At 34.7% G+C, this 24,430-nt stretch overlaps 2 protein-coding genes and 1 long non-coding RNA gene across 5 annotated transcripts in view; 1 reads left to right on the top strand and 2 right to left on the bottom strand.

The window, feature by feature from the left end:
- The window catches only part of LOC141379050 (uncharacterized), a 47,730-nt gene extending 36,543 nt beyond the window's left edge, over positions 1-11,187 (bottom strand). Inside the window, exon 1 of the mRNA XM_087295587.2 lies at positions 11,107-11,187. The gene's annotated coding sequence lies outside the window, so the exon portion shown is untranslated. The remainder of the gene's footprint in view (positions 1-11,106) is intronic.
- LOC147832527 (uncharacterized) overlaps positions 1-24,430 on the bottom strand; it is an 845,986-nt gene that overhangs the window by 409,528 nt on the left and 412,028 nt on the right. The gene's annotated exons all lie outside the window — the stretch shown is intronic.
- top2b (DNA topoisomerase II beta) overlaps positions 8,356-24,430 on the top strand; it is a 95,483-nt gene continuing 79,408 nt past the window's right edge. For 2 of the 3 annotated variants that reach the window (XR_015516125.2, XM_087294865.2), the window contains exon 1: positions 8,356-8,863. Coding sequence is in view for 2 of the 3 variants with exons in the window: in XM_087294865.2 (XP_087150991.1) it covers positions 8,822-8,863 (42 nt within the window). In the remaining variant the exon portion in view is untranslated. 3 annotated transcript variants of the gene reach the window in all.

Genomic DNA, 24,430 nt, shown 5'->3' with positions numbered 1-24,430 from the left:
AGATACATTTTCCTATAGGCTATGATGAAGTGTACATTTTTGTTCACACAGGTCCTATACAAAACTGTGTGGATGGATGATTTGTTTCTCCGTGAAAATCACTCATTTAATAAGCAAAACAGGCCAAAATGTTGTTTAGCTTGCGTCAAACTGGATGGACAATTTACAAACATATTGAATACAAAGGCTGGTTATTTTATGCAATGAGGGACCTATTACAAATTAAAGAAAATTATTTGCATATTAAAACGAAAATATATAATACAACAACAGATCCTACCTCAGAAATGACTTTAGATAATGTAAATAAGCATCAAGTTTTTTTTTTGAGATTGTGTGTCTAATTCAGTAGTGTAGTGCGTTCGCGTGGGTTTCCTCCGGGTGCTCCGGTTTTCCCCACAGTAAAAAGACATGCGGTACAAGTGAATTGGGTAGGCTAAATTGTCCATACTGTATAAGTGTGTGTGTATGTGTGGATGTTTCCCAGAGATGGGTTGTGGCTGGAAGGGCATCCGCTGGATAAAAACTTGCTAAATAAGTTGGCGGTTCATTCCGCTGTGGCGACCCCAGATTAATAAAGGGACCAAGCCGACAAGAAAATGAATGAATAATGTGCAATACTAATTTAAAATACATATCACTAAGCTTATATGTGAAATAGCAGGGCCCGCTGTAGCACTTTCTCAAGAAGAGCAAATGTCAAATTAGTAGCGCAACGCACATGCAGCGAGCTCATCTGTTTGTCGGAACTACTAGACACAATTTTTTTATCACCTAAAATGTGTTTAATTGGTTAATTTGAAATTTATTTCATTAATTCAGCAATAATTGTTGAGTGAAAGAATGCGCTAGAAATATGCATTGCGGCTCCCTTTATTGTACAGGCTTATTGCACTTAAACTTTTTTTAGGTTCGGCTCTCGAATTAGTAAGGTTATGAGTAAATGTTATTTAAAATATTTAAAGCCTGCCATCTAGCCTACAATAACAGCAAATTTAATAAAAAAAAAATAATAAGACAGGCCTACTTTGGCGTTGCAATAAAATAGTATTAATTATCAAATAAATAATTACAATATATAATTAAAATAGGAAGAAATAAATGAAAACAAATGGTACCCTTTGTTTTTATAGCAGGGCCCAAAGTGTTCTTATTCTGGTTCTGGTAACAACTATTAAAAAGAAGAAAAAAAAACACACCAAACAATAAAAACACTAGTAACTGATAATAATAATAATAATAATAATAATAATAATAATAATTATTATAATTATCATTATTATTATTATTATTATTATTATTATTATTATTATTATAAAGCCCTTGCTCTGAAACAGTCATGCAAACCAGGTGCTGCTCGGAAATGGCTTTCTTTGCTCAGCATCAGGTGCACAGCAGCAAGAAGTTTGGCAGTGAACTATGACCTTATTTTAATGACAAATGTCTAAAAATACTGCTGATTTACGTTTTTATTTAGTTTATACATACGCAATGAATGTAAGCCTGCTAACTGTGTGTGGTTCAAATGATAGAATATGTAAACTTTGTTTATATATATAATTAAATAATAATAATTAAAAGCCTGCGTGTAAGGCTTTTATTTTGAGGGTGACGTCACGAGCGCAGATTTGGTTAACCAATTAGAGGAAAGTGGGCGTTTCAGCACCGCCTACATGTGTAAAATGAATTTTAAAGTCGTTTATCCGTTTTCCTACCCTAAACCAAAAAACGAAAATCCAGCCAAAATCTCGTTTTTTCGTTTTCTCGTGAGCAAAAGAAAAACGGAAAAACGGCCGTTTTCTCCATTTCCTTTATTCCGTTTGAAAATGGGAAACAAATGAACAAAACGTACACACGGACCATATTTTGACTCATTATTTCGTTTTGGTTTTGTGTTTGTTTTAATATTTCGTTTTAAGTTAATAAGCAGAATAACAGATGAGTTTCCGTTTTTTCTGCCTACAGAATAAACAGAAAAACGAAATATTCATCGTTTTTCTGATGTTTCGTTTTCCGTAATAAAAGGAATAATCAAATGAACGGATGATACACGGACCGTACACGGACCGTACACGGACCATTTTTTGACTCATTATTTCGTTTTGGTTTTGTGTTTGTTTTAATATTTCGTTTTAAGTTAATAAGCTGAATAACAGATGAGTTTCCGTTTTTTCTGCCTACAGAATAAACAGAAAAACGAAATATTCATCGTTTTTCTGATGTTTCGTTTTCCGTAATAAAAGGAATAATCAAATGAACGGATGATACACGGACCCTTTCCGTTTTTTCTGCCTACAGAATAAACAAAAACAAAATATTCATCGTTTTTCTGATGTTTCGTTTTCCGTAATAAAAGGAATAATCAAATGAACGGATGATACACGGTCCGTGTACGTTTTGTTCATTTGTTTTCCATTTTCAAACCGAATAAAGGAAATGGAGAAAACGGCCGTTTTTCCGTTTTTCTTTTGCTCACGAGAAAACGAAAAAACGAGATTTTGGCTGGATTTTCGTTTTTTGGTTTAGGGTAGGAAAACGGATAAACGACTTTAAAATTCATTTTACACATGTAGGCGGTGCTGAAACGCCCACTTTCCTCTAATTGGTCAACCAAATCTGCGTTCGTGACGTCGTGCTAAAAATAAAAGTCTTACACGCAGGCTTTTAATTATTATTATTTAATTTTATATTAACTAAGTTTACATATTCTATCATTTGAACCACACACAGTTAGCAGGCTTACATTCATTGCGTATGTATAAATTAAATAAAAACGTAAATCAGCAGTATTCTTAGACATTTGTCATTAAAATAAGGTCATAGTTCACTGCCAAGCTTCTTGCTGCTGTGCACCTGATGCTGAGCAAAGAAAGCCATTTCCGAGCAGCACCTGGTTTACATGATTGTTTCAGAGCTATTGTAGGCCTAAATAATAGCCTACTCTGTATAAAATAATAATTTATTATTATTATTATTATGCCTATTATTATTAGTATTGTTAATTTTATTATTTACTTAGTTATTCAATGGTTGTAAGAACACATTGGACCCTGCATGGGGCTATAATAAATGGTACCATTTGTTTCTATTGGATTTTCTCCTATTTTAATTTAATATATGCCTTTAGCCTATTGTAAATATTTATTTGATAATTAATACTTTTTTATTGCAACGTCAAAGTAGGCCTGTCTTATTATAAATTTTTTTTTGTTATTATTTTGTCGTTGTTGTTGTTATTATTATTGTAGCAGGGACATAGCCACAGGTGTGGCAGAGTGTGCTGGTGCCACCCAAAGTGGCATCTTGCACCTGAAAATAGATGCCTTCGCGCTCAAGCGCGCAAAAAACTTGCACAGGCAAAAGTAATGATGAATGTGTTGAAAGAAAAAAAAAACATTCTAATTATTTGTTAATAAAATAGTGCAACATTATTCTCAGTCAGTGTAGGCTGAAAAAAATTAAGATCGCCAGCATTTCAAGGGTGGTTTTATTTTTAGTTCATTGCTGTGACGCGCTATATTTCACTAAGGCTGCATGAGACTGCGCATCTTGCTTATTTTCTCTATTTTACATACAGAACATATCATACAGTCCGCAGGTTCTACCGTTCTAGTGAGTGTGGGGCATTGCTTTACAGTGGTAAAGTGGATTATTTCTTGGCAAATTCATAATGATTCACTTTGTTTAGTAATAAATTTCATAGTTATAAAATAACTACATTTCAAGAATATGTTAACACTTTCAACTATTTAGGATTATTTATTGCATCAAAAGTAATTTCAATGTAACATTAAATGTACGTAAATGCAACGGTCAATGTATGTAAACTTATGACCTAAAATGTCTTAAATGACTAAATTTAAGTCTTTTTAAGTTTTTAAATAATTTAAGTTTAACATAAATGATTTAAACTTTAAACTTCAAATTAACAGAGTATGGCAAATAAATTGTTTATTAAATGGAGGTCAGGTGTCTATCTTAATTATAATTATTAAATATTATGACACTATAATTCAGTGGTGTATTGGAGAGGACACACCCTTTAAATAAGTGGTTTATCCTAAATAAAATGCAATGGGATCGGTGTGCAATAAATAGTTTGAAAACCCCTGGTTCAGACTAGACGAGCTAGCCGTCTGTGCGCTGCGCTAATAACTTGGCATTTGCTCTTTTCGGTGCTGCCAGATGCATTTATAGTGCATAAAAAAATAAAAAAGGTAATTCAGTAAAGCGCGCGATGCGCACAGAAATAAGTGCACTATATGCATATGTCGAATTAAGTTCTCTTTTTCTTTAATCAAGACTTTTCCATTCGAGGAATTACAGTTATGAATAGCTTAGTCCTTATAAACGATCAGTTTATAAAATACACAATTTACGGATCAAGCCTAATGAAGAATAAGAAGAATATGCAACGCATTATGATCCTTGAATGATCAGAGCGCATTTATATAAACTATATATTTTATATAATCCATAAATATTAAAAAACATTATACATTTAAAGTAATGGAACATTATATGTTATAAAATCTAAACTATTATTTAGGCTACAGGCTAAATAAAGGCGCCTTTTCGGGGCTGTTCAGCGCGTGCGTCAAAGAAAAGACATGACACAATCTCTATAAAAACTTGTTGTTTATTTACAATATCTAAAGGGATATAAAACATCTAACATGCATCTCCATTCTCAACGAGTTTCTGTGTTCTGCATCCTTCACAGACCGAGGTAATCTGTAAATATTCTCATTTGGTTCTGGCACATTCTTGATTAAAGGTGAAACTGACCGGCGCAATGGATGATGTGTCATCTAGAGTGACTACAGTTATAATACAGGTTATGGAACTATTTCACTTTAATTTCATATTATTATTTTATTAAACAAACAAACCAGTTTTTGTTTTGGCTCTGCATGCAGCATATTGGATCTTTGAAGCATTGCACTTCAAATGTTATTCCTTTTTTTTTTTTATTGTATTTTTAATTATACAACACAAAATTGGTTCTAAACAGATACATTTTCCTATAGGCTATGATGAAGTGTATATTTTTGTTCACACAGGTCCTATACAAAACTGTGTGGATGGATGATTTGTTTCTCTGTGAAAATCACTCATTTAATAAGCAAAACAGGCCAAAATGTTGTTTAGCTTGCGTCAAACTGGATGGACAATTTACAAACATATTGAATACAAAGGCTGGTTATTTTATGCAATGAGGGACAATAGGCCTATTACAAATTAAAGAAAATTATTTGCATATTAAAACGAAAATATATAATACAACAGATCCTACCTCGTAAGAAATGACTTTAGATAATGTAAATAGGCATCAAGTTTTTTTTGAGATTGTGTGTCTAAATCAGTAGTGTAGTGCGTTCGCGTGGGTTTCCTCCGGGTGCTCCGGTTTTCCCCACAGTCCAAAGACATGCGGTACAGGTGAATTGGGTAGGCTAAATTGTCCGTACTGTATAAGTGTGTGTGGATGTGTCCCAGAGATGGTTTGTGGCTGGAAGGGCATCCGCTGCGTAAAAACTTGCTAAATAAGTTGACGGTTCATTCCGCTGTGGCGACCCCAGATTAATAAAGGGACTAAGCCGACAAGAAAATGAATGAATAATGTGCAATACTAATTTAAAATACGTATCACTAACCTTATATGTGAAATAGCAGGGCCCGCTGTAGCACTTTCTCAAGAAGAGCAAATGTCAAATTATTAGCGCAACGCACATGTAGCGAGCTCATCTGTTTGTTGGAACTACTAGACACAATTTTTTTATCAACTATAATGTGTTTAATTAGTTAATTTGAAATTTATTTCATTATTCCAGCAAGAATGCGCTAGAAGCATTGCGGCTCCCTTATTGTACAGGCTTATTGCACTTAAACTTTTTTAGGTTCGGCTCTCGAATTAGTAAGGTTATGAGTAAATGTTATTTAAAATATTTAAAGCCTGCCATCTAGCCTACAATAACAGCAAATTTAATAATAAAAAATAATAATAAGACAGGCCTACTTTGGCGTTGCAATAAAATAGTTTAATTATCAAATAAATAATTACAATATATAATTAAAATAGGAAGAAATAAATGAAAACAAATGGTACCCTTTGTTTTTATAGCAGGGCCCAAAGTGTTCTTATTCTGGTTCTGCTAACAACTATTAAAAAGAAAAAAAACACACCAAACAATAAAAACACTAGTAACTGATAATAATAACAATAATAATAATAATAATAATTATTATTATTATTATTATTATTATTATTATTAGTATTATTATTATAAAGCCCTTGCTCTGAAACAATCATGTAAACCAGGTGCTGCTCGGAAATGGCTATCTTTGCTCTGCATCAGGTGCACAGCAGCAAGAAGCTTGGCAGTGAACTATGACCTTATTTTAATGACAAATGTCTAAGAATACTGTTTTACGTTTTTATTTAATTTATACATACGCAATGAATGTAAGCCTGCTAACTGTGTGTGGTTCAAATGATAGAATATGTAAACTTAGTTAATATATAATTAAATAATAATAATTAAAAGCCTGCGTGTAAGGCTTTTATTTTGAGGGTGACGTCACGAGCGCAGATTTGGTTGACCAATTAGAGGAAAGTGGGCGTTTCAGCACCGCCTACATTTTAAAGTCGTTTATCCGTTTTCCTACCCTAAACCAAAAAACGAAAATCCAACCAAAATCTCGTTTTTTCGTTTTCTCGTGAGCAAAAGAAAAACGGAAAAACGGCCGTTTTCTCCATTTCCTTTATTCCGTTTGAAAATGGAAAACAAATGAACAAAACGTACACGGATCATACACGGACCGAAAATCTCATAGGGATTTTCCAGAGATATACACATTAGATGTCGCCTGGCCTATTGTTGTCTATTGGACGGAATGCGTGAATAGCGCCGCCATCTTGCTACAGTGTAGCGCTCTTTTGAAATGAATGCGGGACCAAGTACAGTGGAGGACTGTGGCCATGCAAAGCCAGAGATATACACATAAACACATATATATATATATATATATATATATATGATCGGGAGTTTTCCTGGATGTTAGTATGTATTTTTTTTCTAATTACGAAAATTATAATTTTACATCACTTTTCTACATTGATGAATCAGCACACGGGCATTCCTGACAAAAAGCTTGTGTTGTGTGTACAGAAATGTACTATTCACCCTCCCTGTTAAATTTAATCAAATCTGTGTCCTGAAACACACCTCCTCTGCTTTCACTTCTCATACTGACGGAGAGAGCGATTCGTTTGTGAATGAATCCCCCGATCTCTTTCACTTACGTTAGGCGACAATAATACAAGTTTCTGGCTGCGCAGCATCTCGTTGTCATATTTCTTTTGCATTGTTTGCTGATGTTATTCAACAAAACTAGCATAAGCCGAGTGTTTAGTGCGAGTTGGAGCTGCTTTGCCGTATGGTGATTTCAGTAAGTGATTGTTATCATCAATAATGTTACCCGATTAGCACAAAAGTTCAGAACATATAAAAACAGAAAAAAACACAATATTACATATGAAATGTTCTGCCTTTATGCTTTTTTTTCTTTGTTTGCTCGTTACTACAACCGTAGACAGCGCTAAAGTCCCGCATCTTCACGTAATAACACTGTCTTGACTAGTGCGGTTGAATGACATTTGTCCTGGGAGCACTGTACCAATGTGGCGGCGCTATTGACGCATGCTCAGGGTCCCTATGCGATATCTAGTGTATAAATCTATGGGGATTTTGACGAGGGAACCATAGTTCCTCCACTCTATTTAGTCACCAGGTCTAGCGCCATCATATGGGGTTAAAATGCCATTATTTAGATTATTCAGAGAAAAAAAAATACAAATCGAATGCATCCAGAAAAACAAAATGTTAAATGTTAAAATAAACATTAAAATATTTCATAAATAATAAAAAAGTTATTTAGGAATATCCATTCATTATTTTATATTACGTCACAACATAAAACAATTTTACACGAATGGAACAAATTATATATATAGTCTATATCTATATCTATCTATCTATATATATATATATCTATATATATATATATATATATATATATATATATATATATATATATATATATATATATATATATATATATATATTGCACCTTTAGATGAAAGTTCGTCTATCTTCAAGTACAGTATTTTTTTTAGCTTCTTCTATACTTAACATTTTGCAGACAAACAGTTTTATTGTTTGGTGGGATTCTGACAACAGAAAACTGTATTTTTCCCCCCGAAATTTGGTGCGTGACTCTTTACGACGCCAACCAATTATTGGTTGAAATGACGGCACCTCTGATTCTTTGCCATGCTATTGGTCGAGTGGAACTATGGGGGGTATGTCGCCATGCGGATGGTGTAGCCGGACGGACGCTGCGGCTGTTTGTTATTGAATTAAAATCTTTATGTCGAAATATTTTTAATTAGCACTCGAAACAAAAGGTGTATTTGTTTGTGTTATTTATTAAATTATAATAATACTCTGTATTACCATGTAATTACGCTGATTTCGCGTGTTTTAATGTTAAGGAGCTAGATAAAAGTCTCAGTTAGAGTCCTAGGCCCCGAGTAGGCGTCGGTAGTCGATTTTAACAATAGCCGAGGAAGATTCACGTAAGAAGCGGCTACACTTCTTATATGAGACCTGCCTGCAGAAAGTAATCTACATTACAAGACATTTAAACAAAAGGAAGACGAACCATATGAACCCAGTCCGGATGGTGCCTGGCGTTTGAGACGTTTGCAGATTGCATATGGACAGTTTCTGATCGTTTTTCTGGCCACACACAATAGAAAATGTCTAACGGTGCTGCGGGGAGCGGGGGCTTAACATGGGTGGTAAGTCACATATAATTATTAACATTGTAATTAATGTGCTATAAGTACGGACATTTGAGCGTATTGAATACCTTAGTCCCCGTTCGTCCGCTGTATTACACATGTTTTAGCAGCAATATTCTTCTAGTTTAGCGTACAATCTTACCGGTTTTCCGTATTCTATTTCTTACGCAGTTCACACTTTACGTGAACGTTTTTAGACCTTATTTTTAATCATTGTTTGTACAAGGGGATGCAGATTCATGATGCCCTTCATGGTGATGTGAAAGAAAGTTCTTTTGTGTTGATTTTCTTAAGTTGAGAAATGACTCTTGTCATTTCTGCTTCATTGTTACAGTCGCCTTAAGGTAACGTGAAACGCGCAGATGTAATTTATACACACACAGGCTTTTACTTTAGTTTAACGTTAACCAAAAGCCCTAGACTGCATACTGAGCTCAAAGTAGGTAATATAAAGTAGGTATATAAAAAGACCAAAACCCACAACAAAGAGCAACCCATAGTGAGGTATAGCCAACACCAGTACTAATAAACTAGAGTAGCTACTACAACATACTATGGCAAGCTATTTTAACATATAAAACATGCTTTTATATATTCAGACGCTTCTGGTGCTTGTTTTTAGATACTAACGTTAATAGGTTTACCCATAAATTCCTGTACTTAGTTATTTATTAATACTTGCGCATTAAAATTCTTTAGGTAATGTTACTAGTATGTTTTTGATAGATGATAGATAGTTTTCATTCATTGAATATGAGCATTTATTACTCTTAAAAACTGTTACTGGTGCCAAAATAGTGCCAGAACCGATAGTAAAAAAAAAATCCACAAACTTTTTTATGCTAACGTTAAGTATTCTTTTCATTAATAATGATGGTAATAAAAATAACAACAACAAAAATAGCAACATCTCTAAATGAAATAGTTTTTAAAATAATTAAATAAACTCCCCTAATCTAAGGTTTAATAAAGCATTTAAGGTTTATTTAAAATATGGATTCTTGTTTTTTTAACACACTGAAGAAATGAAGTGGATTGTTGTTAAGTGTAGATTATGTGTAAATAAAACTCTTGACAACTGCAAGAACCACTAGTCACAACATCGAAAAAAAAAACATAAACAAAACTGTATGTGAAGCATTAAACTGCACCCCACCTCCAGCTAAATGACAAATAACTGACAACAGTTCACAGTCTTCAGGTAAATAATCAATTTGACTAATCTGAAAAAATGGTTATTGCTTTTATTGAAGAAAAAATGCAGTCTTTGTCAAACGCTTATGTAGATGTGACTACGTTTTGTCATATAGTAAGATTTTTTCTCTTTTGGGAAATGGTTTACACATTTGTTAAGGCCACGTGAATAAATTTATTCAAGGTATAAAGCTTTATTTTGATTTAAGGGATGTTTTTTATCTTCTTACTTTTCATTTTGTTATTAAACATTTAGAAGGTTTAAAATCTGTTTTTGCCTTAATAAATTATTTCTTGTTAGTACTCTTTATTGCAGTCTATCTCAATGGACAGTGAATTTATTTAACTAATTACAGTAACACAAAACATTCAAAATTAGCAAACACATTACATGCTGTCATGAATCTGTACAACATTTGAGCTCTGGGTTCAGAAAGTTCTCAAAATATAGTTTTATAGCAAAGGAAAATGAAGCCAGGGCTATTCAATTAGTTTGTCATGGGTGCCGGTTCATGAAAAGGATCCCAAACGAAGGGCCGGAGAGGTATGACTTGCTATATGAGTGATGACACAACTGCATATAAGAACCCAAATGCTGTATTTTTGCTCCTTAAGACACCCACGTTGGCTTCTTCTACATTAAAATGTTAATATATTGTATTTTGAAACTACATAAAAATCACTGCATTGTACAATAGACTTTTTTTTTTTTTACAAACATTCAAATGTTGTATTTCAGAGCACAACGAAAACAGTGCATTGCTGAAGTAGGCTTCTTCTACATTCATATGTTATGTTTTGAACTGTATAACAATTATGGATGCAACAATGATAGATTTTAGTTGTATGATTATAGAGTCTGAAGAATAATCATGATTTCACAGTTATCACGTCTAATGTAAATTCAAGCTTTATATTAGGTAAGTTATTTAGAAAAACTCTTGTTGCCATCTGCATTCATATATAAAACACAAATTAATTTTACTAATAATTCGTCTAACATATCTTTTGTTTACATTGCACTGAAAGGTACACACAACTCTCACCGTAAGATGTTTTCTACTGCGTGTGCCCGTAAAGCCTTAATCGCGATGCTCCGCTTGTGCGCGCATATTGTAATATATTCTGACATTAGAAATAACAAACTTGCAAGCGGAAAAGACGTGATATGGGAACGGCCGCTGCTGTAGTTAATCCGTGTGCGTGCATAATTAGCCTCAGTGTACTTGGTGAACTTTAAAGTAGCTCACAGTTGGCAACTTGGCATAACTTTGTTAAACTGCAGCAGTTTCGTTTCGTTCCGTGCAGCTTTAAGAAGCCTTTACAACTAATTAACTGTGACGTATTAAAGCACAGATAATAGTGAAATAGGCTAATTGTTGCATCCCTATTAACGATATCAGTGCACTGTACAAAAGTCCCTTTCTATAAACATCCAAATATGGTGACTCACGCTCTGTGCAGCCCTTAACTGCAGCTTGTGCTGTATTGAACAGACGCACTTCACTTCATAACTATAGCGGCACACGGTTTGGATTTACGGGCAATTTATATATTATAGTAATATATAATATAATAATATATTATAGGTGGGCATAGATACATTTTTTTTCATCTAGATTGATCTCACTGTAATCTTGAAATTAATCAAAATTAAAATGGCTTATTTGAATTTTGCCGAAGGCATTCAGAATATGCGTGCTACCAAAATAATGACTAAATATAAGTCTCTGAGAACGGGTTTCTTGTAGGGTTGTGACGGTGAGGAAATTTCCCCACCGGTTAATCGACATGTGACAACACCGGTTATACCGGTATCACAGTGGGAGTGGCCGTTTCTTCATGTCCTCTTTTTTTCTGCTTTTAAATAGCTTATAAATGCGTGCGTATAATACTTTCACTTTCAGTTTTGCGGGAATTGCCAATTCGGCGTCAATTGTTTGAATGGACGAAAAGGAAACTACAAAAAAAAATCCCTGTTATTAAACAAAACATAACTTTTATTAACATAACAAATAAAACACAACAATGCTACAGGCTGAAAAAACTGTGGAAGTTGGAACCATACAAATAACCATAAACGCCTATATTGTATATTAACAGCTTAGTCCTTATGAACAAGCCGTTTATAAAATACATTATTAACGAATCTATAGGCTATTGAAGAATAAACCGAATATGAATTATGATCCTTGCATAATGATCACAACTAAACAAGCTAGCACTCATTTTATATATAAACTATATAAAAAAATGTTAAGAATTGGAACATTATGTAAAAAATCTAAAGACTACAGGCTAAATAAAAGCGCCTCGTCAGAGCTAAACATCACCGCACACGTGTTAGTTTACAGCTTCTGTAAAGATCAGACAACCTATACAGATCACACAATCTCAATAAACAACATGTAAATGTATAAATATTTCGATAAGTATTGTTATGGAATATTTATAACTATATGATCTTGCTTTTTGGTTATATCAATACCAGCTATGATCTCTCTTAAAAGCGGCAGTTACAGGCGCTGCATAAGGGTGTCTTACTGTCAGTGGCGGAATACACACAGCACTGGCAAGATGTTTTATTTTTAGTTTTATTTGTTGCAGATTTGCGCGTTGTTCCTTTTAAAAAATACCTTTTATTTTTTAAATCTCTCAAGTTAATGTTGTCTATCGAGTAACATAATCTCCCTCGGATTAGAGTTCAGTGCGCAGTAAGACTATAGACCAACCGCCCTGTAAGTTTAAACACTACAGGTCCACAGCTCTGGTGTGGTATGAATTACATGCTTTAAATGACAGCGGGACATGCTACGTTTAATTTTTATTGTAAAATATACATTATAACCTAGTACACAGTAAAATAATATGTTTTGAATGGCTTGTCAATTGACGGCGTATATAGCCGTTAATTAAATAGGCTGAGCATATTTTCTTTAATATTAAAACGCATTAATTTGCCACCCTTTTATTTTTTTCGTTTACGTATATTTTTATCAAACGAAAAATGCAATGAATTGTTAATTTTGGTTTTCATTTTATTAGAATTAATAGGCCTATAATTTATAGGCTACACAACTCATATTTTTGGCTCCAATTGCGTTTTTAGCGATATCCTACCAATAGACATTTATGCCTGTTAATTTCAGTGGTGTATTTTGACAGATTTCGCAAAGGCTTCAGCTATTCTACCTGTCAGCTGCACCTGCCTAAGTTTTGCAACTTGACTTGTGTTGCGGCTCGATGTCTGAATGAGAGAGAGAGAGAGAGAGAGAGAGAGAGAGAGAGATAGATCAGTCCTCAGATTCGATGTGTGGCCGCACGTTTCAGTTACTTTATTGCAATTTTAATATTGGCTCATCTAAATAAACTTTTCGTTTATTAAAAGCTGAAATAATGCCAGACAGAATAGCAACTTTCGGTTTTTGAAGAGAGCGTCCTCAGTTATAAAAGATTTGCCTACACACAGGATGCGCTCTTGTCGGCCTATTCATTATCGATTTTTTTAACATTAAACACATAATCAAGTGGAAAAAAGAACAGCTGAACTTTGGAAAAAGTGCTCACGTTGCCATGATGTTGTTTCTCTGCAGTTGGATTGTCAATGGCCCGGCATTGCTAATTCACTTGTTTTAATAAAAAAATAAGATATATTTATTATTAAACATTGTGAGATGATGGTCGCGTGATTTTTTTAAAATGAGAGTATGCGTTGCGTATTTATGGCCATTGATCTATCCATGACCCACCCATAGTTAAACATAAAGTTGCGTTTATAAATCAGTTATGTTTCCAGATACTGCCACCTTTGTCAGGCAAAGATTGCAGATTGCCTCATTAACGTCTTCAGGTTCTCTTTTGTGTTTGGTTTGAACCCAAAATATTGAAAAACAGGCGCTTTTGCATTGCATTTTGACAATAAATCGTCCGCCATCCTCTTTCTGTAAAATCGACTCCTCTTTTCTCCTCACGTGGTAAATGAAATATGACGCACTGTAGCTATGTTTAGATTTTAACTATAGAGCATGCTCTCGTTTTAAGTCAATTATTTATAATTATATTTTCCATTTATTTCAGATAAATGTTTAATAAAAAATAAATAAATACTAAAAAAAAAAAAATGTGGGGACGGTGTCACGGTGGAAAAGTGATGTCACCGGTGTTGCGTCTTAACACCGGTATCACCGTCAGCACCATCTATCGTGGCAAGCCTAGTTTCTTTAGCCAGGTGCCGCATCAGACCAGGGGCTCATCTCCGGTTTCCAAAATGCATCACTAACTGCTTGAGAAACTGTTTTACTATGATAATTGGTGATAAAAATAAATTATGTTCAAGAAGATGTACTTGTGTTTACTAACTGTTTATTCAGTTAAACAGGTATTTTGAAGTGTAGGCCTACATAAACTCGAAACCGTGAATTTTGATTACCTTTATCCGTTTAAAGTCATAACTGAACTAAATAGAAATTGAATTAAGATGTGGAGTATGCATATATTAGTGGCAGTATTGAAGTAAACCCCACTATTATATCAAACTATTATTGCCATGTAATACTTTTCATCATGTTTTTCGACAAGATCCACACATGCTGCTGTCAGTAAAGGACCGCACACACACACACACTATGCGAAATGCAGAAGTTTTTTTCTTTCCATTTGGCGTGCGTTATTAAATTCCATAACACTCTCACCAGTCCTTAGTCCTTATTTGCGTCCAATACCCCAGTTTGGCACAGGGGCATGAATGAAATGTTCATGAATTAAAGTGAAACTGCCGAACTGCTGTTAAAGTTGCCCAAAATTACAGGAAACTCTTACATGAAAGCACTTCACATAAACACCTTAATTATATTATTGTCTATTATAGCAAATAACTAGACTACAGATGTCCATGTGAATGTAGTCAGTAGTGTTTTCGAAGTAAGTAAAAGATCCAGAAGGGCATCCTGCTGATTTGATTCAGAAGAGCACTTTTTTCTCAGACGGCTCATTGGCCAGATATACATCCGTGCTAAAATATCAAGGTTAAAGTCATCATAGATTGCGTAGAATAGACCCCAACCCAACTTTAATATTAGAGTTACGCCAATATATGTTTTTAATCACGTAATAAGAGCCTCGCAGCACGTTAATACTGATAACGGCCTACCACCTTTCCCAGTGCTCGCATTGGCTTCCTCCGGGTGCTCCGGTTTCCCCCTTAAGTCTAAAGACTTGTGGTATAAGTGAATTGGGTAAGCTAAATTGTCCATAGTGTATGTGTGTGAATGAGTGTTTATGGATTTTTTCCAGTTATGGGTTGCGGCTGGAAGGTCATTCGCTGTGTAAAACATATGCTGGATAAGTTGGTGGTTTATTCTGTTGTGGTGACCCCTGATTAATAATGGGACTAAAAAGAAAAAAGAAAATGAAAGTAAATATATATATATATATATATATATATATATATATATATATATATATATATATATATATATATATATATGGCAAAAAAAAGTTGATTTTTTTGTAAAGTTTGACCAAATCACGATTTCGATTTTTTTTTTTTTATTGTGTAACTAGTCAAAGTACACTACTTGTGTCATTCAAAAACATTACAACAACATGACTGAAGTAACATTCTCTTTATAAGTAACTTTAAAAACTATCTGGTTAAGTACCATTGTATTTCTAATGGCCATGCCATACATAAATTGGTCACCAATGTGTAAATAAATGTAAAACAAATTCACGAGTTAAATATCGTTGCAGAACATTTGAATAAAATACCAAAGTAAACATTAAATATTTCTGTTCTGAATATATAGTAAGAATACAACCGTTTTAACCAATGTAAACATTACATCAGTCAACTCTAAAAGTGAAGCAAATTACAACAGTAAAAAAACAAACAAAAAAAAACACTTTGTAGACCATCTTGCAAACATAAAGCAAATAAAGCAAGCACACCCTCTCTAAAGGGGCACTGGTTGTCTAAATGTACATTAGGACAGGGATTCTCAACCGGTGGGCCTCAGCGATCTTGCAGGTATGCCGCGAGATACCGGGTGTCACGAGATCTCGCGAGATTCAATCGCGACGAGATTTCTTGTCGAGGTAAAAAGTTGTCTTGTTAGTTGAGATGGTAGCATGGTGGAGCGTGGGGGTGAAATCAGCATTGAAGACTGGAAGCAGGATTGAATTTGAACCGCAAATCAAGTGCTTTGCATACACCTGGTAAGGTTGGCCTCTGTGATGTCACTCGGTTGGGCGGGCGGGTGTGATGTAAACACTTCGTGAAATGTGCAAAAAGCGGCATTAATGAAGTGCAGTACCGTAAACGCCGCAAACAAACTATTATCATGGTGTAAGACTTCTAGCCGCATTTTGCGACAGGACAGCCCACACAGCTGTTTGAGACTATATTCTCGGCATCTACACACATCTAAGGGCGCACACACATACTACACTGCTGGAGAATCAAACACCCGCCTTTATCATTACCAAACACGTTTGTTTTTTTTCATGGTTCAAGTGACCAAATTCTACACAAGGTCTAAAAAACGATTTTATATTATCATATACCACAAGTATTTTTTGCATGTTCCCGAGAGAGAAAGAGCGCAACATCCTCCACGTAACCAATATAAAATAATACTGTTGCATGCATCACCAAACGTGCATAAATCACGCCATGGACATTACATTAGGACGACTACTGGTTTAAAAAGGCCTAGATAAAAAGAATATGGCCGAATGAGCGCGTTTGTTATAAACTATAGGAAAACCACTTGTCAAAAAGAAATTTTAAAAAAATGAAACCATGTGAACAGAATAAACACAGGAATGGAGAAAAGAGCACTCTTTTATTATCCGCTGTCAGTCAGCGCCTGCTCTTTATTTTGTCATTGCGCCTTTTGCCGTGTGCATTGTAAATGCAGATAATCGAATACGAGTCACCTTTAAAATATTATAAATGTAAGCAGGTCATCAAAATAAAAAATAAAAATTTAAACTGACCATCAAGATCTGCAATGTAAATACTCTGAAATTCTATAGGGGAAAAGCCAGTCAATAGAGTTTGTTATTTTCCATTTATATACATACTTATATAACAAATATTTTGCATTGTTTGCATGTTCATTGCATAGAATTCAATAAAAAATAGTATAAACTATTGCATACATAAAATTATAGTAATAATTATGGAAATTGTATACTTAAAAAATGGAAGTAAGTTCAATACAGGTAAAATAAAAACACTTAAATTGTTTTGTATTTTGTGATTTAAAAACATTTTTAATATAAAAATCTGTTTTCCATTCATATATTAGCAAAATATTTGAAGACTATTCCATTCATGTTTCATCATAAAGGATTTCTTTAAAATAGTGTAAAAATCTCGTCTTGTTATCGTGAACCCAATCTTGTGTCTGTTCTCGTCTCGAGAAGTAGGCGTCTCGTCACACCCCTACTTAATATTATACTACAATTTTTGGATTTCATTATATATATATAGTATTATATACAGGTATATATTTGTTAATAAATAAAGGTTTAAAGAAACATTTTATACAAACATTTTAGAGAAATGTCAGACAGGTGGGCCTTCAAAAATTGATCGGAAAAAGAAGCGGGCCCCGAAGTAGAAAAGGTTGAGAACCCCTGCATTAGGAGAAATCAAATAAGCTGTCAGCTTGGCTTTGACTTCTTCTGATTGAATGACAGTTTGTAATGCTGGTGCCGTTTTCTTAAAAAGATACAGTGGAAGTAAAGAACTGAACACGGATACAGTAAAGCCTAATTTAACCCATTGCGTGAAGTTGTGGACGTATAGCAGGAGCAAATACAAGCACCAGATGTGTGTCTAATGTGTGTCCACTCTCTGGGCCCTATCATACACCCAGCGCAAGGCGCGGTGCAGTTGTTTGCTAGTTTCAGCTCGACTCAAGAGTCGTTTTGACGTTTGGCGCCACACTGTTTAAATAGCAAATGCGTTTGCGCTCATATGTGCACTCATAGGCGTTCCAGTCTTAAAAAAGGAGGCGTGTTGAGACGCATTGCTGGCGCGTTGCTATTTTGAGAAACTGTAATATTCTGTTCAACAAACCAGAACAAAGCCGGTCTAAAGTCCAGTGCAGAGCGCGTTATTTGTGCGTCTCGCTTAATACACATTGCTTAATTCAGACAGGATGTACAGCAATACACAAATATCTTTACATATGAAAAATAATTAAAATATTAAGTGTATATATATATATATATATATATATATATATATATATATATATATATATATATATATATATATATATATACAGGGCTTGAAATTGCGACCATTTTGGTTGCATATGCGCCCGAAATTTTTATCTATGCGACCTTAAAATATATTTGGGAGCATTTCTGCGAGTGCTTAAAATTGTTATGTGCGACCGGTTTTTACTGTAAAATGTTCACCACATGCGCGGATTCGGGAGACGTTCACGCAGAATGCATCTCTGCACTTGCAACGTGAAACGCAGCGCTCAGGAATGGTTTAAAACTGTTGTCATGTCAACTTGCTGCAGTAAACAAATCCAAGTCCGTAATGCGTGCCCCGCCTTCACGCTCTTCTTATTGGCCCACTGCTCTAGCACTGAACGCGAATGATTGGTTAATATCAGCTGTCAATCACTCAGTCAGCGCTTCTGGCTTGGGATGACAGAGAGAGAGCTACTACCGTGAAAAATTGTAAAGTGCTGAAGAGGAGAATGAAGATAACACTGACAGATTTTGTTTTAGAAACCATGACATCTAAAGTTATAAATACTGAAACATCTTAGTAGTGATCATGTGCTAAATGTTAATCCACTATCTACACTTTTCCAAGAGTAGAAGACTTCCATTGGCTTCAAGTCCGCAATAAAAAGTCTGTGGGATGGAGTTTTCAGGTAACTGTTTGCCACATCTAGCACAAGAGCTTCTGTTTAATCCTTCTTATAATCACCAGATGCTGTCCGCCATGCAAGGGACAGCTATATGTCAAATTGAACGGGCTTGCATTGAGTAAACTAATATCGCTACTCATAAAAATAAACCGGTATTGCTATTAACATGTATGCAAAAAATAAGCTAGAATATGTGTCAAAAGCATTAGTACAATATCTGACAGCACTTGTGAGAACAGCACAGTTATACCGTTAACAGATTCATTTAAGCAGTGCGTGCAGGGCCGGTGAGCGCTCAGTGTATCTTTTGCTCACTCAGTTCTGTTATAAAAATCTATTTTCTTGTGATAACGGGATTTCGTTGAGACATATTTTCCTCACGCTTTCATTTATATATATATATATATATATATATATATATATATATATATATATATATAATTTTTTTTGCTTGTTAGTTTGTTTAGTGTTGATTTCGTATACATTAAATATGTTTGTATAAAACTTGTAGTAACGGTGCTCATAATTGGTGGGTGCAACTAAATTTTGGCTGATGTGCCTAAATATAAAGGATTAAATTATTACAAAACATATTATTTTATAGCTTACATAATTATAAAAACCATACTTTTATGCCTTCTGCATCTTGGGCGGCTTTTTCAGTCCATTTATAACAATTCACTTTTGTAAAATTGTATTATTATTAGCAGTATTGTTTATTATATGCATAATTTTATTTGTTTTATTTAAAACAAGCTTAGATTTCCCCACCTGTCAGGCTTTAGACCATATAGGGCATAGCATGTGTATTAGGCTATAATCAAGTTTTTTGAACACACTTTGTTATTATTGGTTATTTATTCGTTTGCCGGAAATTAGAACTGAATTTAAAAACAGATTTGAAACAATTCTTTGCGCTTAACAAATTAAATTATGGGGAATGGTTAATAAATGCATATGAAACAGTCCCTTAAAAGTCACGTCTTGCTTTCAGTTTCGGGCTTAGGCCCGTTTCCACTCTCACAAGCGTAAAAAGCCCAAAGTAAACCAAGCCAAGTGAACCTCTTCCACCCGGGCTAGGGCCGGCCAAGTAAACCGTGCCTGAGCCCAATTCAGTGCACTCACACTTCCTAGATCCGGTTTGAGGTGGTTTAGAATATTAATATATTCATCTTTAGTTTTATTTGACTTCCATCATAAAACATTAAGAAGATTATATCAATAAATAATTTAGAATAATGTCACATTCACATTCGTTCATTCGGGTGCTCATGTTGCTCAGAGAAATCACCCCGGCCGAAGGCGTCCCTCACGATCACACTCTCGTCAGTCTTGAATATTAAACAGAGGTAATTGACTAATACTTTTAGATGACCGCTACTAGCGTGCTCGTTTTAAAGTATTTTTAGTTAGTCCCGCTTAGATGTACACCCTTGAGTAAAGACAATATCATTTCCAATTAGAGGTTAGGGCATTATTATAAATGTAACCGACTACTGTACTCTATAATAACATTGGTTTTCACCAAGCCCATGGTTTCCCATATGAACTTAATTTAGAATAATATTACTTTCAAACAAAGGTCGGGTACCCAATCTAGGTTAGCCATACAACTCCTTGTTGTCCTAGACGGAAATTAACGCCCTTTCCACCTAATTACACTTGAATCAATATCAAGAGTCAGTCAAAAATAGAATTAGTGAACCCAATGCTCCATCTCAACTGGCTCATCTACTGACCTGACGCAAGAAGTGTGGAAACAAGAATACAGCATAATCTACTAGAACTAATAATTACAGAGTGAGCAAAATATGTTCAAACATAACAGTTTATTAGTCAGGTAAATGTGTATTATGCCAATTCATTCAGTCAATTCATAAACGATCAAATTCTCAAAGATAAATCCATGATTAAAAGATGCGTACCTGACTTCAAAATATACATAACATGTAAGCGTAAGCTGATCTGAGTAAGCAGAATCGCGCCAAACATTTTTCAAACCTTCCCTTAAGTAATTCAAGAATCCCCTCAAGGAAAGGGGTGTGTGAATAACAAAAGGCATTTGCATTTAGTGCTGCCTGTAGGAAAGGCACACCCTTCACAGCGGTTCAAAAGATGCCTGAAGTTATATATTTATTGTTTTGATTATGTCTATTTCTGAGGGAATGAGACCATTGTACCAGTCGCACTGAGACATTTTAAATGATATCAAACATGATAGATAAAGGCCGTACTCACACTAGGTACAGTTGCCTCGAACCGGGCCAAAGCACACTTGTCCCCCCTCCCGTCTCCCCCGACGGCCTGCGCTCACACCATATCGGGCCTCGGCAAGCTTACGTCATCGCTGCTGCGCTGTTTAGAAGCGCTCTCTATGGCAAGCCTTTTTAGCATTTAAATCTTTGTTCTGACTCCATAAATATATTTAGAGATATCTCTAATTATATTTTGACTAGTCAGAATAACAATTAGAGATATCTGCAATTGCAATTGTACTAGTACGAAATCAGATATTTTACTTTTATTTTGCGTTGGATTCAGCAATCGCAGAATCCCTAAAAACTAGAGGGTCTGGTTTATAATTGCCATTACTGATTATCAAAAAGACTATAAAAATACTATAAAAATAAATAGAGTGAGTGCATTATATTAAGGTTTTATTTTATAATTAAACCAAGCCAGGGTGATGTGAATGACATTATAAAAGTACACTACCATTACATTTGAATACTTACTTGTTGCGTACTCACGACTCTGGAATTTGTTTTCTCTAAAAACTTGCGGAAAAACACTGTGCACTGTAAAAAACAACTTATAGAATCAACCCAATAAAATCAAGGTAACAATTTGCATTAGAGTAGATTCTATCACAAATATTTGAGTAAAAATAGTACCTCAATTTAAGTTACAACATACCAATAGAAATTATGTAAGATATAACTAATATTTATTATTAGTAACTACTTTTAAAAGTGAGTAACATTTACTCACTTTAAGCAGCAGCAGTTCTTCTACTACATTCATATTAATAATAATTAGCCAATAAAAAATTACATATTATGTGTAAGGTTAACTTTTCAACCTAGGTAAAAGCCCCTTTCACACAGTGATACCGGTAAATATCTGGAAAATTTCTGGAACGACTTTACCGGTATATTCAAAAAAGTGCTGTTCACACAGGCGAGGACGTTACGGAATTTTTCCGGAAAAGACCGTTCACACATCCATTCCAAAATACCGGTAAATTCTCACATCATTCACCACAAATGAGCCTTAGACGACTGCGCTTGTATTTGTAAACATTTGACTACATTACAAACTATGTGGATGATCAGTACTGTGAACAACTTCGATGAAAACATATGGAGGATCACTTTCGCATGTCGAGATGTTCATGATATGTGTGTGTGTGCTGGCGCTCACAGGCTGTTTCACAGGCACACGCAAAGCTTGAAGGTAAACAAACAGCGGCTTATCATAAGCATCTTATCGATTATTATTTACACAGTTGGCATTAAGAAGAACATATAAACGTTATCTGACTAACTTCTAGCAGCTAAATGCGTCTGGGAAAATGTTCAAAGGCTTTTATTCTCATAAACTTAGCGGACGTAAACGCATCTGACTGTTCTGATTGGCTAAAGCAGACGTATCACGTCAGCACGTTCTAGACGTGCACGCGCTCTTTCAGGCAATCTTCCTTCTGCATTCACACAGCGCAGCATTCCGGCAAATTACCGGTAATGTTACAACTTCTCTTTCCGGAAAATAGCCAGAACGAATTTACCGGTATTTTCAAAAAGGACCTGTTCACACATACAGACCTTTCCGGAAAACTACTGGCAATTTTCCGGAAAGGTCTGTATGGTTGAAAGGGGCTAAAGTTTAGTAAAACATTGCCAAGGCAGGAAATTACCAGATTGAATCATAACGTATTTGAATTAGGCTTGCCACGATAGACGGTGTTAACGGTGATACCGGTTTTAAGACGCAACACCAGTGACAAATCACTTTTTCACCGTGACACCGTCCCCACATTTGTTTTTTTTTTTAAGTATTCGTTTTTTTTTTTTTTAATTAAAATATTTATTTGAATTAAATGGGAAACATAATTCTAAATAATTTACTTAAGATGAGAGCATGCACTATAATTATCATCTGAACATAGCTACAATGCGTCATATTTCATTTATCACATCAGGAGAATGAGAGGAGTCGAATTTACAGAAAGAGAATGGCGGATGGATAAGTGTCAAAACGCAATGCAAAATGTGCCTGTTCGGCTATATTTTGCAAAAAGAGAACCTGAAGACGTTAATGAGGCAATCTGCAAACTTTGCCTGACAAAGGTGGCAGCAGTTGGAGGAAACACAACTAATTTATACACTCATTTTCAACACTATGTTCAATTATGTGTGGGTCGCGGGTAGATAAGATCAATAGCCATAAATATGCAACGCATACTCTGATTTTTAAAATCACGCGACCATCATCTAACAGTTTATTAATAAATTATCTTTTTTTATTTATTAAAACAAGAGTGATTTAGCAACGCCGCGCCATTAATAAGCCAACTGCAGAGAAACAAAGCAACAGTCGTGAGCACTTTTTCCGAAGTTCAGCTGTTCTTTTTTTGCAATTGATTATTATGCGTTTAATGTTAAAAAAATCAATAAAGAATAGGCCGACAAGAGTGTGGGCTAACCAGTGTGTGTGCGCGTCTTTTATCACTGAGGACGCTCTCTTCAAAAACCGAAAGTTGCTTCGTCTGTCTGGCAATATTTCGGCTTTTAATAAATGAAAAGTTAATTTAGATGAGTCAATATTAAAAATTGCAATAAAGTAACTGAGATGTGCGGCCACACATCAAATCTGAGGTCTGATCTCATCTCTCTCTCTCTCTGTCATCCAGACACAGACGCCTAACTAGTCAAGTCGCAAAACTGAGGCTGGTACCAGCTGACAGGTAGAATAGCTGAAGCCTTTGCGAAATCTGTCAGAATACAGCAATGAAATAAACATGCATAAATGTCTTTGAGCCAGAAAGTCTATCTAGGATATCTCAAAACGCAATTGGAGCCGTGGAGGAGTTGTGTAGTCTTGAAATTATATTATTTCTAAAAAAATGAAAACCAAAATAAACTATTCATTGCATTTTTCGTTTGATAAAAATATACATAAACGAAAAAAAATCAAAGGGTAGCTAGTTTGTTGTAATGTGTTTTAATATTAATAAAAATATGCTGCCTTAAGTTTAACGGTTATACGCCCTCAATAAAAAACATTATTTTACTGTGTACTGGGTTATAATCTATATTTTACAATAAAACTAAACGTAGCATGTCTCGCTGTCATTTAAAACATGTAATTCATAAAACGCCAGAGCTGTGGACCTACAGTATGCAGTGTGTTAACACTGGTGTTGGTCCATTTTACTGCGCACCGAACTCCAATCCGAGGGAGT

Source organism: Danio rerio, chromosome 19 (genome assembly GCF_052040795.2).
Source record: "Danio rerio strain M-AB ecotype USA chromosome 19, GRCz13ab, whole genome shotgun sequence".
Classification (NCBI taxonomy): Eukaryota; Metazoa; Chordata; class Actinopteri; order Cypriniformes; family Danionidae; genus Danio; species Danio rerio.
This window is presented reverse-complemented; position numbering and strand designations above follow the sequence as displayed.